The following is a 21,476-nucleotide window of genomic DNA, read 5'->3' as shown; positions in this document are numbered from 1 at the left end:
TGTTGCATGATTATAAAATTAACATACAACTTTTTGTAATGCAAAGCTTACCATATGTATCTATATACCCTTATACCTGCCATATTGTCCCAATTACAATCAATTTATAACAGGTAAAGATTTTTTTTTTTTTTTTTTTTTTTTTTAATGGTATATGATTTGAGAAATTGGACAGTATCCACCTCCCTTACACACAAAAATTATGGCCACATTTGAATGATTCAAAATAAATGCTCTAGTAAAGAAAATTCATTGACCAAAAATTGATTATTCCTGAATCAATGTAAATGAGACAACATACCAGTACTAGTATATATGGCCAGCGAGGGTGTACAGTATCTTCATTTTGATAGTGCATTAATCAGTTTTGGTGTAAATTTAACAAAGTCAAGTAGGTCATTTTTGGGATCAGAGCAAAATATGTAAAAGACAGAAATTGAACAGAGGGCACTTTAGGAGCCATACCCCACCCCATTTTCAATAAATGTGTACAAAAAAGTGAACATGACCATATGTCTGCTTTGGCTTGATAATTCAACCCCCCCCCCCTTTCAAAAATGTTCTGCGGCCGTTGTTGCATCAGTGTTCTCACATGCATCGGATATCTACGGGGGAGTGGGGGGATGTACCATTTGGACCTGAACAGTAACCAAGAGAAAATCACTTTCTCAAATCCCCCTCATATACAGGGAATACAAAATCACTGTTAAAACAGAAAATCTTGTTAAAACATTTTTCTTGATTTTGCTGTATTTGATATCCTTTTTCTTCATTTGCTGGGTTTTTTTTAATTCCCCAATCAGGAAAGCCGCCCACAGCCAGAAAACTGCCCTTTGTGTCAGTTTTTGTGTTTGCAGTTCCTGTGCAGGGCTCAATTGGATGTTTGTGCCCCCAACCCCCACAGATGTTATTTTGTTCACAGTGACTAATTATTTGTGGAGAAATTAAGGGAGTACAACAAACAATTTAATGAAATAAAATAATATTTATTATCCTGCAATGTACATTAATGTATTGAGCATCATGGTTACAACTGTATAACAGAGTACACATGGAAACCCACACACTCCAGGTATGCTAGTTTTCATTGCACAAACATTATATGTACATGATGTCACATGGCCTAAGAAATCAAATGCTCCCTCACTCAGGGGACAAGCGAGGTGGCTGGAGGATATTCATCACATGCAATCATGTGTAATTCAAATTCATATCAGACGATCACAAGTGTGTTGGCAAGCATATTGTTTGTCCTCTAACATGGCATCATTATTGGTTGATAAGCTTCTGATGATTTCAATGCATGAAGGTCTATTTATACTATCAAAGGAGTCTTTCTAATGGCTTGTTCATAAATGGAAAATTAATCAGTCGAACAGGTTGTTTCATAACTTTGCCATTTGTAATTAATGGTTTTCTTTCTTGTGTTAAAGAAGGATACATGTCAAAATTATCATTGGTGTTGATTTAGCTCCTAAAAAAGGGTCACTCATTTCATTCAACAGGACCTATGACATGTACGGCCCCTCCAAGTATAGAGCACCCCTACAAAATTCACTCAGCTTTACTTATTCACATATATACCATCTATTCATTATCAGTGTATTATATAACCCTCAATTTGAACACTTGCACACCCCAATTTTATCGTGGAGCAACTCAAAATTCCCCAACTCAGTGGTCAAGCAATGTGGTTGGTCAGATCATTACATTTTTTATGCCCATACAAGCTACATGTAACTGACCATTGTTTCTCACTTCATTATTATTTACAGTTAAACGCCCATCCCACACAGGAAGGGGTAACAGATATAAAAACGTACTCATTATAACATTACCTAACACAAGTTCTCTCATGTATGATTGTAATCTGGGCCATGCCTTAATAAAGGCGGCACCCACATAGTTCAAAAGTCTTTGATCAAGGATATAAATAAAGATGAATGATTTTCAAACAAATCAGGCAATGCATAGCAAGTCATATATGGCTTGGTAATGGTCCAATTAAACAATTGTGGCATATGTTGTACATATAAATAAGTTTCAAATATCTATGTTGGACCCCCGATATGGCTAAAATTGTATGACAAGGTATTCCTCTTATGGGAGTGAAATTGGTGTACAATTGAAACTTAGGATTTTCCATCAGTGTATGAAGTAACCCTTCATTTAAGCTGAAAAGTAATTAACTATCCTGAGTGAACTCTCCCATGTCTCAACCTAATGCTTGAATGAAACTATGAGTTAATGCCATGTCCCCAAACAAAAAGTTGACTTAAAGAAAAAGAGAAAATCAGCACTAAAACTTGCATCAAAATCGACTGCATGTATGAAAGTTACGGCAATATAAAGTTTTGCTTGTTGCCAATAACAACCTGGGTCTCATTTCATATAAAGTTGTTATGAAAGCAACGCTTATTGCAATATCACATTTCCTTGGAAGAGCTAAACAAATGGCAGAATTTTCACCGTTTTCATGGAAGTTGACATTCCAGGGACCTGATGCATAAAACTTTTGCCATATTTTGACTGTTTTTTTTAATGTGTAATTTTCAATGGCATAATTTTGTTTGTCAGGGTTTTTATGACAAAAGTTTTATGCAATGGGTCCCTGCAAGACTTGCAATCATAAAAGTATTTATGCAATGGGTCCCTGGTCAAAAAATGGAACCCTATGATTTTAACTACTCACTACTTCTTTTTATTCTTGTTCTTGACTGATGATGAAGACGATCTCTACATCATAATGATGATATTTATATGTTCCATCACTCGATGGTAAAATTAAAACTATTCATTTTTCAATTGATGAAATGCAACAAACTAATAGTGGGTGTATGATACCAAGTGTTCCCTCATTAGCATACCGCCCATGATGTACATATCACTACTTTATGAAAATAAGCAAAGTTTTAAATGTCATAAAATTCTTATATCAAACATTTTTGGGGGTATTATACTTATTTGATATTCCATTTTTCTACAAATCAGCTTCTTGTTGGGGTGGACTTGACTTTTAAACAAGAACATGATAAGAATAATTGCACATTTAATGGAAGCTGATAGATCTCTGTGATAAATAATTCCATGAATCAGTCACTGTCACTGTCACTACCAGATTCACTTAACTGAAGATCTTGACCTGGAATAAGAAAGAAGAAAATAATAATAATGTATGGTATCTCTAAACAGAATATCAAATGATACACACTTAAAGGGATGGTCCAGGCTGGAGATATTTATATCTCAATAAATAGAGTAAAATTCATAGAGCAAAATGCTGAAAATATGATCAAAATCGGATAACAAATAACAAAGTTATAGAATTTTATAGATGTGCATTATTCCGGTGAAACAGTTCTAAGCATGTCTTCATGAATATTCAGTAAGCGGGCTGATGATGTCATATCCCCACTTGTTCTTTTGTATTTTATTATATGAAATTAGGTTTATTCACAATTTTCTACCAAGAACTAAAACAATTTGATTGACAACTGATTAAGTGCATTAATTATTTATTGCTGCAACTTATTTCATCATAATGGAGCCACGTCATTTACACATGTGTGAAAAATTGAAACAATTCTGATTTCACATAATAACATAAGAAAAGGGAAAGTGGGGATATGACATCAGCCCACCTAATGAATATTCATGATGATGTGCATATAACTGTTTTCACAAAATATTAATAAACTTAAAAATTCAATAACTTTGTTATTTGTTATCCGATTTTGATGAAATTTTCAGCATTTTGCTCTGTAAATTTTACCCTATTTATTTAGATATAAATATTGTCAGCCCGGACCCTCCCTTTAAAGAAACCTTCAAAAGTAGGTAAATGAAGATATTTTTGGGTACCAGTATAAAATTTACAAAATAGCACAAAATACAGACAGACCCAAGCTTTTCCTTAAGTTTACTGTGTTACAAAAGATCTACAAAGTTGGCCGAATTGGTAAAGGAAAGTAATTGAAGAAAAACAAATCTGCTGGACAAGTCCACACTATTATTTTCATTATTTTATATATATGCATATCACTATCATTATTCTATGACAATAGGAAATGTGAACAAACCTGCTTTCTCATGATAAGAGCATGCCTTTTTTTCTCCTTAGACTAATTTACTCAAGATATCAGAATTTGAATATTGAAGAAAGATTGAAAGGTTGAAGTACCAAGTAAAGCCAATATTGAAATCATTCCTTCTTTTCTCCTTATCTATTCACTACGTCAAATTAAAAAATGTATTTCCATATTCTGTTGAATTACATTGCAGAAATGTATCTAGATTACAAGCTACAATATTGCAATGTGTTCATTATAGTGGAAAAAAGGGGAAAGGGGGAGCTATAACCATTGAGTTTACTTTTCAACACCTCTGCTGACTAACCTAATACACTCAGCAGTGATACACATCATTATCTATTGACAAAATGTGACAGAATAGTGACCAAAGTGAGAAAAAAAACAAGCAATAGAAAACTTACTAAGTGTTAATATTTGAGGGCTGACGTTCATTAATCTTGAAGCAGGGCTTGGTTGAGATGGTGAAAATTTACTAGAAACTGGAGAAATAACATAAAAATTGTGATCAACCGTGCGAACAGAAAAATGGGTAAAATCAAAGAATATACTCATTATACTGATCCCTGGTTTAAAACTTACTTTTTTTCTTTCACACACAGGGGAACCTAAACCCCCTTGACAATATGCTCAATAATTAAAAAAGCATCACTTCATGACCATTTTCTTTGGCGTTGTTTCATGACTTTTTTCTATGTCTCGTGAAAATTTTGAGACCAAATTTGCGAAATCTGGTTTATACACGCTTCCAAAAATCATGCAATATTATGTATGTCATGCCAAACCCAAAATTGTTCAATAACATGCTTTCATGTATTAATACAATGCAAATTTACTGATTAGAAAACAATTCAATTTCATGTTGTTAAAATGTCAACAATGATTTCAATTAAAAAGCAACAACAAAAAAAGTAGAAAAACAGAGAAATACAAGAAATATTACAAAAAATAAATACATGGAAAACATTTTTATACCAAATAATTTGTCATTAACATTTGATCAGATTTCTACGAAGAGTCTTTTAATTAAATAAAAAGCAGTTGAAGAGTTTTATTAATAGATTTACAGCCAAATTCTAATTTCATGCATAAATTACCATACTTAATGATTAATCAATTAATTACGAATAAGTTTGTAAATATACCATGCTGTAGATTACATCATGACATGCATGGGGCCCTTTTTAGCCCCCCCCCCCCCAACCCACCACAGATCACCAGCATATTTGTGCATATTGTAAAATATTGTTATTGTAATAATACCCTCGTGAAAGTACGTGTACATGTAGTAGTTTTATACAGTACCCTAACAGCAATTTTAGAAGCTGAGGAATTTGTTGATCAAGGAAAATTTTCAAATTTGAATCAAGGTATACAGTAAAGAAAAGAGAATTTGAAGCATCCTTCCTCTGTGCCTAAGTTACCTGCAGGATATATTCAATGCTTCAGAAAAAAATGAACAATCAATAAGAATTACATCGTGCAAGATATACAGAAAAATAATATTAATTTTAATACAATAATACCTATTGTTCGTTCAGTTCTCTTCGTCTCTGTGTCCCTATCCCCGTCATCATCATCGTTGTCGCTAGAACTACTCCCGCTGCTACTACTACCACTATCATCATCACTGTCACTGGCTGACATATAACTATCTGATGAGTCAGCATCTTTGTCATTGATGCTAGGTACACTGGCTGGTGCAGCAGGGGAAGGTTCTGAAATGGCCAAGGGGGATGGTTGGGGTGCTGGTGACCGCTCAACTGCAGCAGGAATATATCAAGGAATATAAAAAATGCTCAATACTTTATATTTGAAGGCTATAATAATAATGATAATAAAGTAATTTGTCACTATGTTCTGTAATCATTAGTCTAATTGAAGTTGCTCAATAACTGACAATGTAATTAAAATAATATCGTCGTAGAACATGGTATCACTGAATTCTCTATTGTTAACGAGTATAGTTAGACTATGCATTAATCAACCTTCCATTCAAGTCGAATGATCAAAATATTATTTCAAACCAGAATATGCAAAGCATGTATTCTTTATGTCTTCTAAGTTGAATTTCACGTATGGTATATATTCCTGTGGACTGTGGTCCAAAGAGATTTTACTCAGGCAGAGTAACTTGTATATCTCCCACAGAAACTGTCTTTTTGTTAATAGACAGCTAGGAACAGCAAAGATAATTATTAAGACAGAAACAATTGTCATTAGGGACAATGTTGGATCATTGATGGCTGAAATAAAGTATTTCCAGAATTATTTTACAATTAGCAATTTACCTTTTCTTTCTGATGCTGGTGAGTGAATTGGAGTGTCCTTTTTCTTGTTAACCTGGCTATTTGATCTAGGGTTGGGTGAACTCTTAGAGGATGTTTGTTGGGTTCTTGGAGCCATCTGAGCTTTGCTTGTTCCCTCTTGTCTAAATGCAGAAAAAACAAAGCAAGAAATTTGATCAATATTGTGCTGCACTCAACCCAGGTGAGGTTGCCAGCAGGGTTGAATGAATGAATGCACCAAGCACTTTCAGCACCTGGGGTAATAGTGTGCCACTGAATAGGCAACTAGATATTTGGAACCTCATAAATAAATGCAACATTTATATAGCGCTTAATACAAATTAAGTGCTGCACACTATTACCCCGGCTTTAGCACAGCTACCCTGATCGGGCGCCCAAGCATTCAAGGAATTCCTTCCTACTGGGTGCCCATTTACTACACCTGGGTGGAGAGTTGCAAATGTAGATAAACGCCTTGCCAAAAAATGTGAGTGGTGCAGTGGGATTTGAACCCCGGACCTTGTGGTTCAAAGTCTGGAGAATTATACAATGAGCCACAAAACCTCTACATGATATATTGTTTAGGGGAACTGGACTCAGAATATAAAAAAAAAATTCCTGTCATACATGTAGGATAGTCTTGAAACATACATTTTCATCAAACAATCAGATTTTTATAATCTTGATAATTACATACATAACAAATGAGAGAGTTGTCCTTACCACTTGTTCTACATTTTGCAAATTTGAGATCACTGTCACTACAAGCTAGGCACAATGCTACATTGTAAATGGGCTTTTAAAATTAAATCCTAAATTTTGACTTTATCATACCTACCCTACACAAGCGGGGTGATATTGCCTAAAATATACAGTTTTCCTGATTATGAAACCCTTTTAGAGTTTACACATCCAGGCTAAAGAAAAATATACCCTTCTTTCCTCATATTTGCAATTTTGATACCCTTTTCACTACATATACGTGTGTTTTGATAGACAAACAAGTTTACATGTTTTTGTGTACGAGCATGGAGCCCAACATGTAATGGTAGTGCCTCATCCTACCCCCCCCCCCCCCCAAGGATACTAATAGATAATAGATGAACTCACCTCTGCCTCTTGACTTGAATGTTACAGCTGAGACGTTCCAGTGTAAACTCACCAGTGCGATGATCAAAGATTAACACACATTCTTTCTGGTATGGTTTCTTAGATCCACCAAATACTGTGCTACCTTTGTTCTACAAAATAAATAAATAAAATGAAATCACATATCATAGGGCTGCAGGATTGTGTATTCAACTTGGTATTCAATTATGACCACTTTTGATATCACAATATGGTGATATCCTCATGAACAATTGTCAAATATGTCAAACAATATTCATATCATAGCTACCGTTTCTTCCTCTTATTATTATTATTATTCATTTGACTAAATCATGATACAAACATAAAGGACTTTTATACATAGTAAAACCAAACAATACAGAATGGAGCAGTGAATCATGCTGGTCAGGGGTGATAAAAGCATAATAAATAGCTTTTGCTTGGAAGCATATCACCCCCATATGTAGCACTGCGTACAAATATCAAACTAACAAAACATTCACATTACAAAAAATAATCTACATGTAGCTCAGTGTTTAGTAAAATTTTGAAATTTCTATCTATAAGAAAAATGACTAGAAATTTGACGTGTCCAAAGGACACAGATTCCCCCGCATAACACGATTAGAAATTCATTCAATATGATTAAACTTAATATCGTGCAGAAACCAACATGCATAATGAAAAAATTTAAACCTTTGAACCAAGTCGCATATATGAGCTGTGACCTTTGACCTGCAGACTCCGAATTAGAAATTAGCCTGTATTTTGGTGTCATCTACCTACACACCCAAATTTTTTTTAATCTGTTGAATATTTCATAAGTTATCATGCGGAAACCAACTCGCATATTTAATGAGCTGTGACCTTTGACCTGCGGACTCCGAATTCAAACTTAGCCTGTATTTTGGTGTCATCTACCTACACACCAAAATTTTTTTTAATCCATTAAATTTTGTTCGAGTTATTGCTCGGAAACCAAGTGGGGGGCGGACGGACGGACAGCAGGCAGTGCAACGCTTAATGACCCCTCCTGCCTTCGTCTGCGGGGGCATAAAATGCATTACAAGCAAATTGATGTTTTAGATTTAACTGGAGAATGATTGAAAAGTAATCATTACGAAGGGTTCTTCTAAGGCTGTCAATCACAGATTAGGAAAGTGTGAAGGATTAACATTTGCATGACCCTTGATATTTAACCATGGGATACATGTTGTAATTAGAAGAATATCAACAGATTCAATACCTTTACAAAAGCTGATCAATGTTTATTCAAGATGTTTTGGTTTACTTTTAGAAACACCTCAAAGAATATCATGTGAATTACACAAGTTTACACAATTACATAATGAATATGATAGACTAAGAATATGATAATTTCCAGGTTTATGAAATTTTAAATAGCCTAAATTTGTGTATTCAAGCAATAAAATCCTGCAATTTTTATGGAAATGGTTTTAAAAATGGTGATTTATGAGTTTCAAAACTTGTATTAATAACAACACACCATAACATTTTAAGTTTTCACAATTCAATTTCACAAAAATAGAGGCAAAAAGGTGGGATACATACAAAGAACTACTAACCTCTACATTTGGGAATGTAATATTAACTTCATTGCTCTCTCCGACATCTAAAGCCGCCTCTCTAGAATGATCAACTGATGCTGGTTTGAAATCATCTATCAGCAGCATTGAGAAAAAAAAACCAATTCATTTACTTGCACTTCAAGATAAAACCATTTCAAACTTACATACAAACAAACAATGTAATACAAATATCTTTGATGGGAGGATCATACAAAATTCATGTATGGTTTGTTGGAAAGGATTCTCACAAACATACAAAACAAAATTTGGATTAAAATAAAGATAAATTAAAATGGAAATATGACTACACACTGAAACAAAATATAGAAACAAAATAAGAGAGAGGAATATAGAAGACTGGAAAAACAATGGATTTTTAAAAGTAAAAATAATAATAGAAACACTATTGAAATGAAAACAAATAAGAGATTGTGAGTGCTAACAATGTGGAGAGGGTGCTATTTTCCTATTAGGTATAAAGTTCAATGCAATGATAGTTCTCATCCTTAAACTTGGAATTCAAATTTAAAGTTGAATGCCATACAGACGTATGGAGATAAAAAAATAGGAGAGAATGCTAGATGTTTATAAGACAAATATTATCTCTATCTCATTCCAATCATATCATGTAGATCACAATAATATCAGAATTCAAATGTAAATAAGGAGGAAAGAGAAGAGGGTAATGTTGGCAGCTCACATCTTATAGTATGAAATCCACAACTATTGTCCTCTTGAAAGCTTTTTCCAAGTTTAAGCTCATGTTTTCTGCTTCCAAACATCTGACCAGCTGGTTGGTCTCTGTCTCCTTTTGTTGCCATGATGCATCAATTTCTGCAAAGCGAGGATTAAAAAGAACATACTGAATGAAATAAAATTATCATTATCAAATTAGGACTAGGGCACCAATAGTACTGCACTCTACATTGTATGAACACATGAAAAGGGTGCAATAGATGCAGGCTATGTTACACTGAAAAACACTCTGTCCCTCGGATAGGATGTTAAATGGAGGCCCCGTGTAGAGGAGAGTCACCACCTTTGAACGTTAAGAACCCACTGCACTATTCGTATAAGAGTAGGGAGAAACCCTAGTGTAGTGGTCCACCTGCACTCCCAGTAATCAGTTATATCGGGAGGAGAGACCTGCGGGTCATAGTGATTCAGTTCGCTTTTCACCTCCCAGGCACAGGAGACGCCAAACAAATAATAATAATAATCAAGTCACAAACAATACTCTTGGCCAAAATCAAAGTTGCTAGATTGATAGATTAAGATAGCATATTAAATAAAAAATTCTAGAGGTTTACTGTATATTACAATTCACAGTATGCCTAGTATTGAGTATTCATGTTGGATCTTAGGACCAAATGTTGGGTCACTCACTCATTACCTCACACACCCATGACATCAGAAGCAAACCCACTAACAAACCTAGCTCAAAAAACAAATGTGCTGTGCTTATCTGATCAAGACATCATGACAAATGGAATCTAATATCACACTGCATTTCCATAACCCCATACAATCCTTAACCCCATACTACTTTTTTTTCTTCACACTGTCTTTCTTAACCCCATACTATTTGCTTTAATAGCCGGGATTAACGCCTTAACCCTGGATTATCACACAGCTCATGAATATTGATGATTTTACCATAGAGCTATTATTTTACCATACAGAGCGCAATTAACGTGCAATTTCAACTTCTGTGATTGTCTAATGCTTAGCCCCACTTTTCCTTAGCCCTGTTTTCGTTTCACACTGCATCTGTTAGCACCGCTCACCACAATAAGCCGGCTTTTTGCAGGGCTAGATATTACCGTGCTATTTACCGTGCTAGCCCACTTTGCTAAAACGTAGTGTGAAAACGAAGTAGGCTAAGCTAACCCCCGGGAAATTGGTGGGGCTAAGACCCCCCCCCCCCCTCCCCTTAGCCCCACCAATTTCCTGGGGTTAAGAAAAAAAGTGCAGTGTGAAAAGCATTTTCTTTTTTTAATAATTATGTGTAACTTCGGACTCATGATCCCTGTTCTTGTGAATTTGATTTTTAAAATATGAAAGAAAACTAATAATAAAAAATCACAACTTAAGAGTTGCTTGCAATGCTAACTTATAACATGAAATGTCAAGGGGTGTAAACAAATTTGAACATTGATAATTTTTTATTTGTAAAAAAAAAAAAAAATATAAATATATATATATATATATATATATATATATATATATGGTTCTGAAAGACTGGTCAATGGTCAATCGTAGGGTCAAACATATTTAGGGTATGTTTTTTCCAAAGCTTTTTTTTTAAAGACTAGCCAAACATGTTTAAGGTATGCTTTTCTCCAATATATATATATTACGTATAACCTTGTAATAAAATTTACATCAAGAAAATATGCAATTATAAATTGACGGGGGGCAGTCAAATTTACAGTTTGCTGTACACATGCATGACCAAAAAATGTGTTTAAAGGGGTGTTTTTTCAGTTTTGGACACGGGCCACGCAAAATGATAGCTCCGCAAAATTTTAAGACTTTTTTCTTTGAAGTCTCGCGCAACTTTTGAGACCAAATTTGCGACATACGGGTATAGCATCGCGACATCATGTGACTTTTTACGAGACAATGTCATGCCGAAAATGGCTCATTTTTATACTTTGTGTACAAAGTCTATTGGAGATTAAATTCATAAAAGGGTGATTATTTTTTGTTCTAATTGGTCTGCTTAATTAATTTAGGGTTTAATTTAGTTGTTAAATGGTCTGTAATAATTTCCATTGAAAAAAAACAATGAAAAACAAAAGATGAAAAAACAACGAAATACATAAGAAATTTAAAAAAAAAAAAAAAAAAAAAAAAGATAAGGAAAAAATTGGCTTTCGCAATTTTTCTTTGTGGAAACCTTTAAATTAGATTACAAAGATGAGATCTGCAAAAAAAGAAGAAAATTTGAAGTAAAATTGGGTGTTAAAAATGCAAATAATGTTTTTCATGAATAATTTTGCATATTTTATTCATAATTAATAAAAAATAATTAATTTTATAATTTTTTTTTTTACTATCTTGTAGTTGATGTGGTAAGGAATGTGCGTGCCAAATTTCGGTGCGATCACGCGAACGGCGGTCGAGATCAGAAGGGGGGGGGGCCATCATGGCCCCCCCAGTCCTCAATACATGTACATCTCAAATAGCCCAGTCAAAAACACTGATTTTCAAGAAAAAGGGTGGTTTTGAAAGACTGGTCAATGGTCAATCGTGGGGTCAAACATAGTTGGGTATGTTTTTTCCAAAGCTTTTTTTTAAAGACTAGCCAAACGTGTTTAGGGTATGTTTTTTCCCCAAGCTTTTTCCCCAAGGTCATATTCTGGCGACAACTTGTTTAGGGGCCAAAATGTGTAAATAAAGCCCGCTAAAAACTTGTTTAGGGCGTTATTTTGCACACAGAGAAAAAACTTGTTTCGGGGTATTTGGAAATAATTTGGTCACACATGTGTACAGCAATACATTTGACTGGCCCCCCTGGCCTAATTGTACCTGTCACAGGTAAAAACTAAAACAAGTTCAATAGAGAATTTTCAACTAGAATTAGGAATGTGCTATACATGGGTCAAAAATACTTTTTTGTCATTTTGATATGGTAACACTAAGTTTTTTTTCAATCCTTTTAATGTATCTCAACATGAAATGACAATATTTTTTTGTCTCAGGGCCAAGAAAAAAGTGCCCTGGCCAAAATACAAAATGGCTGCCAAACCCCAAAATATCACAATTTTGGCCACAACTTCTTTATATCGTGGTCTTTTTCTCTGGTTTTGGTGTCCATTCATATGTTTTGGGGCAGGCAATTTGTTTTTCCTAAAATAGTTCTTTTAAACCATTATCTTTTACCTAAATTTACCAAATTTTTTTCAGCCAAAAATTAAGTTTCATCGTCTTGCAGTTCTTGGATATTATTAGAAGATGATACAAATTGAGCAGTAGCAAGCAGCTTCTTATTGCTTTTATTCGTCTAAATTGGAGTTTACAGACATTTGAGAAATATATCTTATTATCATCTATATACATGTAGAGCGTTTTAGCCATACATTAAAAACGCATATTTTGCGGGGTATTTTGATCTGCATCAATTGCCTGTGCAGTATCAGAGCGTATCCCTAAAATGACAGAAATCTGACGAATATCCCATGGGCTCCTGTACAAAATTTACCTTTAGGGGCATTGAGTATGAGACCATATTCAACAGTCTAGTGCCCATGCGCGAATGCATGAAATATACAGCGCGTACAACAATGAAAGCAATGCGATGCGCAGCATAGATCACAATTACGCTCAATGATGTCACAATGAACTACATCAGGGGCCGCGGAACGGTTTTCAAAGTAGGGGGGCTGAGCCAAAAGTGGGGGGGCTGACCATGCAAAAAATCACAATCATATGGTCATTTTTACGTTTTTGTACACGGTTTAGGAAAAAAGTGGAGGGGCTGAAGCCCCCCAGCCCTCCCGCTTCCGCGGCCCCTGTACATGTAAGTCGCATGTCAACGACCAAAATTGATTCTATGAAATGATAATGGCATAATGTGATAAGTGATATGACTTGTTAAATCAAATTGCTCCCTCTTTTTTTTGGGGGGTGGGGTAGATGATAATAATTATATTGGATTGCTTTATTTCATGAAATACCAGAAATATTCCACTCGTTAGGGCCAATATTCCACTCATCTGCGATTCATGGAATACTTTCCTGAACTCTTGGAATATTTCTTGTATTCCATTCTGAGCCATCCAATACAATAAAATTATTAAATAAAAAATGTAATTCATCTTTAGGGGCTATACCATACATGGTACTGTACATACTGCACAGCATATCATGCATTGACCACCATGGCATATTAAACAAGGAATGTATATAAACTTTAGTATCATAGAAGTGAGCTCCTAGGGTTAAGAATTACATACCGGTATATCTGTCATGTGACTTTGATTGCTTGTCAGCTGATGTACATGTATGTTTGGACCCACCCCTCATCGACCACCTAATTTTTTAAGCATCATATCTGCGAAAATATTCATCAGTTTTATCAAGTTTTTGTCTCTTGTGCAGAAAATTTAGCTGATATCAGAATCCCATATTTAGATCGACGACTCAGATTCTATGCATGTAGACGAAGACTTTGACAAAGTCTTTAAGTCCTACATCTCAGTTGTTGCCTGACCTTACTGTTTCTTATGGTTCTGCCGACATCCTTCGGCTTAGGGATCAGGTGTGATAGTCTTTTATTCTTTTCAAGTTTCTGTGCAAAGGAAAGACATAAATCTTTCCTTCGATCAGCAAGAGACTTTAAGTGAAGTGATTCAAGTGCATAGTCATATGATGTGAAGCAGGGACCTAGAATAATTCTTACAGTTCTCCTCTGAATTCGTTCTAGGGAAGCAATCTGTTGTTTTGTGATTCCGCCGTTCCACACAGGGCACGCATATTCCAGAAAGGGTCTTAAGTAACCAACATAGATTGTACGCAGATCATTCACACAAAGATCATGGCTCCTCAATATCCTGATCATGTACATTCTCCCATTCGCTCGCTGGAGCATGTAGTCTACACCCGGAGGGGGGAGGGGGGGCACTTCCATTGACGAGTGGATACCATGCGTGAACATGGGGTTTCGAAAAGCACCCTAAACAAGTATTTTCCATGTTCTGAAAATTGGCATGTGAAATCCTACCCTTAACAAGTATTAGAAACAAACAGGTACCCTTAACAAGTATTCCCCTTACTGTGACCCCCTAAACAAGTAGATCTACAGCAATAGTTCAACAGCCCCAGCATTAACAGCAATATTTTTTCTAGTATGTGTATGGACATTTGAGTTACAATACCAGAGAAGCACACAAACAAACTGGGTAACGTACGTCGGCATTAAAGTTAAGGCTGCTGGGTAAGTACGACCCCATCTCCCGCAGGACCATAAATACGTAGTGTTGGTGCAAAAAAGTACACACTTTATAAAATATCATAATCTATACCCTTGCAAATTGGACTGTAAACATGTAGCTTTCCTAGCCAAATAGATACCCTTTTTCTATTATTTTAGTGTTTTTTACACCCTTATCATGTTATGTGCGTAACATGCCCTATCTCAGGGTTGGCTTTTTTTTTCTTCAAATAAAAAAAAGAAGATTTATTTGATTTAAATCAGATTATTTTTATTTAAATGGGTTTTTTTTTACAAAAATTTCTGAAACAAAGTGGAAACGAGAAAAAATATAACCCTTACACTGAAATCATTTTCAAAATCATACATTTAACAACTAAAATTATCATTAACTTCTATTCTATTTCATAATTAAATCCAGTGTATTTTGGAACCAGATATGAATAACATATGTTGCGGTTGGTGAGCTGAAAAGGGGCTATTATAGTATGTTTAGGGTGTAGAATTTGTGGCGCACATGGGGTGGGGGTGATGGTTTTGAACATGTCCAAATCCTTTATGCGTGGATATCTTATCAATCATAAAAGATGTCAATGGATACACAGGCTTTTTGGTTTTGTTTTGTGTTCAAATTGTGTTTATTTCATGGATTGTATTGTGGTTGATAATGGGCGTTTTTAGAGAGAGGTAGTGGTTTGAAGCTATGTTAGGATGCTGAGGATAAGATCAGGTTTCACTGCCCATGTTAATCATTAATCAAAGAGCAGAGAATGTATGGCTGGAAAAAGGACAGTTGTTGATCAGAAAATTTGGGTGGTGAGAGGATGCATTGCCCATACAGGGAATACATCCTCTCACCTTGTGTTTTTTTAGATTGGAAGTCAATGTTGGGGTAGTTTATAGTGTACTCACTTTAGTTGGAGATGTTTATGTGTGGATCATGTGTCCGAAGTCCTACCCTGCCTGCTAAGTGCTAAGTTAGTGGTGGGCGCATGGGCGAGGATCGGCTGAGGCAGGTGCGCGCGCCTGCCCAATCGCCTAGCCCTAGCTTAAACAAATTCCAATCTTATCAACTAGAAACTTTCACTACAGGATAATTTTTGACCGCTTTTTCTGGTAGTGATATAAGATTTTCACGATATTAAGTACTTTCTGAGATATACGGCCGTCCACGAAATATGGTCATGCGCGAAGTAAGGTCACATGACCATACTTTTCACTTACCCATCACCCTGAATAATACGGCGAACAATGTCAATGATGACCAACGATATGCAGTGTGCACATATGTGATGCACTAAATATAGCTGCGTTTTCTTTTCCGAACATTTCCGAATAAAAAATGTGTACGATGATCAAAACACGATGATCAAAACGAACAAGATAATTCTCAAATCGGAGAGTACCCGAGAGCAACAAAACCTCTGTACCCGGGGGACGTTGTTTACACTATGAGAAAACCTACTAAAAACAACAACTCCTGAGTATTCATTGAAAATAAAGAATAATAAATTTGTTGCTATTGATACCCATTCTTTTGTACGCACAGATATCGCCCGACGATGAAACTTAAACCGGCTTTACGAGTTTTCTTGGACAATCATGTTGTGCATCTTTGAAAGGAAGTGGCTCCCCCCGAACGTATTATGGTACAGGGGTCAAAAAACGTCATCAATCACGTGACATATAATAAAAAAACGTATTTTCTTTGTAATCAGTTTCAACTTTTTTAATTTCAAGTCAGTGATATGTAAGTTAAACCATTAAGTGTTGTATCCATGTATTTCCCCAAAAAAATAAAAAATGCCAACATTAAAAACGAGCGTTATTTAGTGACGACAAAGATCTGCTAACGAAAGTATATGAAATGTTTCGAAAAAGCTTAAGATGTAAAGAGCGCTGCACACGGCGTTCCAGGAATAGGGCGTCCAGTCAAAATAGAATTTATATAGAATATGTAAGTCATGAACATGCTGTTTTCTGCATCCTCTCGTGTAGGTTGTTTAATTATTATTGTAATAAAAAATATTATTGTCGAAATAATTATTAGGCCTATAATTATAATCATTTTTATTATTATGATTACAATTATTTTCATGATAATTATTATTGTTGTCTCATTAATATTGTCTCACACCCCTGTACAATCATAATTATCATAATAATTATAATTACATTTTATAATAATAATTATTATCATTGTTATCTCGATAATTTTCAGGCCTATAATTATAATTATTTTTATAATAATTATCAAATAATTATTTCATTGTCTCAATAATATTATCATTGTCTCATCATTATTGCCTCATTATTGTCTTATCTCATTATTTCATAATTTCTTCGAAATAATAATTAACACCATAACAAAGGTCTATAATCAGATATCAAATTCATGAAACATCTCAAACCTTTTCTAAATTAAAATTCATGAAAAGGGCTTCCTGTGCCATTCAAGAATAGGACTTCCATTAACAATACCATATTCTAGACATTCAGACGCATTCTAACAAAAAATCACTTACATGTATCAAACAAAATTCTTGAATTTTACTTAAAGTTTTGCTCTGAATACTTATTTTGCACAAATTCTACAAAATTATTTTCAAAATAACAATTAAAATTTCATAATTACGAGAGCTCAAATCGTAATTTAAAAATATATACAACAAATGAAACCAAATGTGTCTGAATATCCAGACTAATCTCGATGCCCATAGCAGCGGGGATGACGTCACTCACAGCTTCTCCTACGGTCAAAACAACACCCCTGCTTGATCAGTGAGTCAGATTTGAAAACACCTCACAACACTCAAAATTGAAGTTCAAAACCGCTGGCTCTTTGCGAACAAAATTCGATAAAACTTTCATAAAATGTTCTCATGCAATTATACACCGAGTTTTACTAAAATCCGATGATACAAGAAGGCGATTACAAGCAAAGAGAAGAAATACCTTAAAGGGGAATGAAACCCTTGGAACAAGTGGACTTGTATGGAAAGAGAAAAATCAAAGAATAAGAACAAAGAGAGTTTGAGAAAAATCGGACAAATAATGAGAAAGTTATGAACATTTGAATATTGCGATCACTAATGCTATGGAGATCCTCTCATTGGCAATGCGACAAATATGTGTGATGTCACACGTGAACAACTTTCCATTTGATGGACTATAAAATACCCCTAAACTGTCTCTTTTGGCTCTTGCTTGTGGTGATTCAAACTCTTTATCCACAATATATTACTTGAAAATCTGTATTGCAAGCCCTCATATAGAAAGAATTCATAATCAACTGATAGATGTGATAAAAGAGGCATTTTAAGTGAAATATATACAAATGCAATGGGAAAGTTGTTCACATGTGACATCACGCATCATTGTTGCATTGCCAATGGGAGGATCTACATTACAATAATGATCTAAACTTCAAATGCTTATAATTTTCTTATTATTTATTCAATTTTTCTCAAACTTTTGTTGATCTGTTTCTTTGACTTTTCTGTTTTCACATCAGCTACATGTATCTTGTTCCAAAGGTTTCATTTTCCTTTGATCATGTTGATATTGTATGTAGCCTAGGTAGGTCTTTCCATCGCACGAAGGTAAGTGAAACTCTGTGTTGTATATTTCCGAATTCCGATGTTTACAGAAGATGTAAGAAGCAACCACAAGAATTTTTAACCAATCAAAATCAGCGGAATAAAAGGAAGAAACTGACTGTTTTTTCGAGCTACATGTATTCATAATGCCACTCCAGCACTCGGCTGAAGTGACGAGCATAGCTAGCGAACTGTCTGTGTTAGATATGCGCTCACCATTCACTGCAATGCAAAATCTACGTCCAGCTGATCTGTCCGCATGATCGCTCGCGCAACTGAAGTGCCTACTTAAGGGCCATTCAATTAAGGTGGGACCAATCTAATTCTAACTTCCGTAACTTGCGTAAGGGCACTGCACAGTGCAGTGTCTCACTCTCAGTGAGTTAAAAAAAAATTATGTTATTTAAATTCTAATAAGTAATAGTATTGTAATAAGACTAACTTAGATCTAGATCTATAGACTAATTCCATTTCCAAGCCAAGCCAAGCCAAGGCAAGGCCAGACCAGGCCAGGCCTAAGCATGCTAAGTAAATCTAAAATCATTTATCAATCGCCGGACAGCATTTCTGAAGATGCATATAATAATGTCGACTACAAGTACAAGTTACAACACTGCATGCCATTTTGATCACCAGTGAATACAATTCTGATGCACACATATCCATACAGAAAATCACAGTTCTGTGATACACTCACTCACATTACACATGAGCCAAAGAAGCCCCAGCGAGACACTCAGGTCTCAGTCTCAGATAGATTTTCATACGGTACTGCCGGTAGGCTATACCGATTACCTACCGGCAACTAGTCACACTATCATGACTGTTTAGATCTAACGTTCGGCCCCTAATAAAAACATCGTCAAAACTAGTACCGGTACCAACACTAAACAGATCAAAGTGGAATACACGCTTATTTCTCGTCACTAACCTTTATGTTAGTGACTGTTACGGCGATTCTGAAGGTCTGTATCTTGTTGTTTATAATTCACTGAATTTTGCAATTTATCATCCACAAATGAGCAGTCCACGTCGACAGTTGCTGAACGTCTGCGTTTGTTGATAATACGGTACCGGTATACCGCACTCACGCGAATGTAACCATATGGGACTGTTTTCTTGACAAGCCTTGTCTTTGACTTTGCTGCCTTGGCTTGACTTTCAGTAGGAGTTGACTCTCGGTAGTGTTTCTTCGTATGGAGTCGAATTTTTCGTGACGCTGGGAAAAACACCGGAAAAATAACATTCATGACCAAAAAAAATCCGAGGAATTAAATTTAAAAAAAATTTGCTCCCGCCCGATGAGGGACTCGAACCCGCGACCCTCAGATTAAAAGTCTGATGCTCTACCGACTGAGCTAACCGGGCTTTGGCTGAAGGGATGGGTTTCTTATAGTATATAATGGTTAGGTGGCGGGCATGCAATTTGGAGTCTCGGCATGAGAACAAACCATCAGACTCTCAAGTACGGCAGCCAATCAGCACCGTATTTGCGCAATTATCTCTATCGAAAATTAACCAATAAAGCGAGGGGATTCTATCGAAATATGACAGCTCAGCTTGCTCGCTCCAAATCCACACACTGCCGATCGGAAGTTCATAGATATCTCATGGAGCTCATGGATATCTCATTCAGACATCGCAGCTCGGGTGGGGTGGGGACTCCAGTCGGATGTCCCCCCCCCCCCCAGAAAAAAAAGGAATTAGAGGGGGAGGGGAAGAAATAGGGCCTTTGTAGGAAAATGCTCTGTTGAGATCAGTGGCGTAATGACCCCCCAAAAAAATTAGGGGGCAAGATGTGGCATATATTTGTGAATTTTGACCATTCAAATTACAAGAATCAAATTTTTTAATAGATTTTTTAAACATAATATTAAAAAAACATTATCATAATACACCCTACTATTTTACCTTTTTTCTTGGTTGTGAAAAATATGGAGCACAAGCATCCACAAGCCCCCACCCATCTTTATTGAAGTTTGATTTTATAATAGCACTAGTGTGAAAATGAGCGTCCAATCGGCTGGCAAACAAAAAGAAAAAAAGAAAGGGAGAAACAGAAAAGAAACAGTATCATGGGTGCCCGGGGGGGGGGGGGGAGGCATGGGTATAAAGCTTACAAAAAGGAAATATTTTAGACGTAGTTTTCGGCCGGGACTCGATCCCTTAGATTCCTATCCCGCACAAACGTACTTCATGAAATACAGGCTTCTGATTATTTAAAGGAGCTCGAGTGCAAGAGGTCATTTTCTTAATGAAATGATCGAGTTACATATGGCCCCAGACCTTTTTATACTCTTTTTCTTCGAGTTCTAAAATTAGGCCTACAATATGTCTAATATCCCTATATTTTTCTTTTCACTGCACACATAATGATTGTATAAATTTCCTAAAACTGTCTTGGTGTGGATGGAATGATAAATAGTAAACCCTTGCTTCAGTTTAATGGGTGTATTTAAAAATTTTACAAGAAAATTTGTTTTGATCGGATGCCCGTTCAAAATCTGGGGGTTTCCTCCTGCACATAATGTATGCACTTTCTCCACTCTCTTGCATGGAGAGCAGTCAAACCAGAGTTGCAAGACTCAATTGCTATAAATTGGTATAAAATGGTCTTTGTGGTTAGCTTTCTGAAATCCTATTTACAGATAGGTCTTCAATTCTCCTTTTCAACAACAAAAATATTAAGAAAGTGTGCTGGATATAAACAAACTCTCCCATTCAAGTGTTAAACAGCACGCCATTAAACATTATTTTGTGAGATTTGAACACTATGATTCTCAAGTACTCTTCACCAAAGCTATATAGACATGCTTTTTTTGTGTGTCCTTTTGAAACTTTTTATTGATTACACAATCGTTACG

The 21,476-nt window shown here is 35.5% G+C and overlaps 1 protein-coding gene and 1 non-coding gene across 3 annotated transcripts; both read right to left on the bottom strand.

Annotated features, from left to right (window-relative positions):
- Positions 1-965: 965 nt before the first annotated feature.
- Positions 966-19,987, bottom strand: LOC129275156 (ELL-associated factor 2-like). Of its 2 annotated transcripts, none has more exons than XM_064108574.1 (8): positions 19,544-19,987; positions 9,776-9,909; positions 9,073-9,167; positions 7,487-7,617; positions 6,380-6,519; positions 5,615-5,851; positions 4,493-4,570; positions 966-3,142 (listed from the first exon to the last, which is right to left on the bottom strand). In XM_064108574.1, exons 2-8 carry the CDS (start codon positions 9,894-9,896, stop codon positions 3,093-3,095), a joined length of 852 nt encoding a protein of 283 aa, XP_063964644.1. In that variant the 5' UTR covers positions 9,897-9,909; positions 19,544-19,987; the 3' UTR covers positions 966-3,092. The 2 variants fall into 2 exon arrangements, with proteins under 2 accessions (XP_063964644.1, XP_063964645.1); XM_064108575.1 differs by having other exon boundaries at positions 19,314-19,679.
- Positions 19,908-19,980, bottom strand: TRNAK-UUU (transfer RNA lysine (anticodon UUU)). Its single transcript has one exon. It is a non-coding gene; the product is annotated as a tRNA-Lys (tRNA).
- Positions 19,988-21,476: the final 1,489 nt, after the last annotated feature.

The sequence above is a fragment of the Lytechinus pictus genome, chromosome 13, assembly GCF_037042905.1.
Source record: "Lytechinus pictus isolate F3 Inbred chromosome 13, Lp3.0, whole genome shotgun sequence".
Classification (NCBI taxonomy): domain Eukaryota; kingdom Metazoa; phylum Echinodermata; class Echinoidea; order Temnopleuroida; family Toxopneustidae; genus Lytechinus; species Lytechinus pictus.
This window is presented reverse-complemented; position numbering and strand designations above follow the sequence as displayed.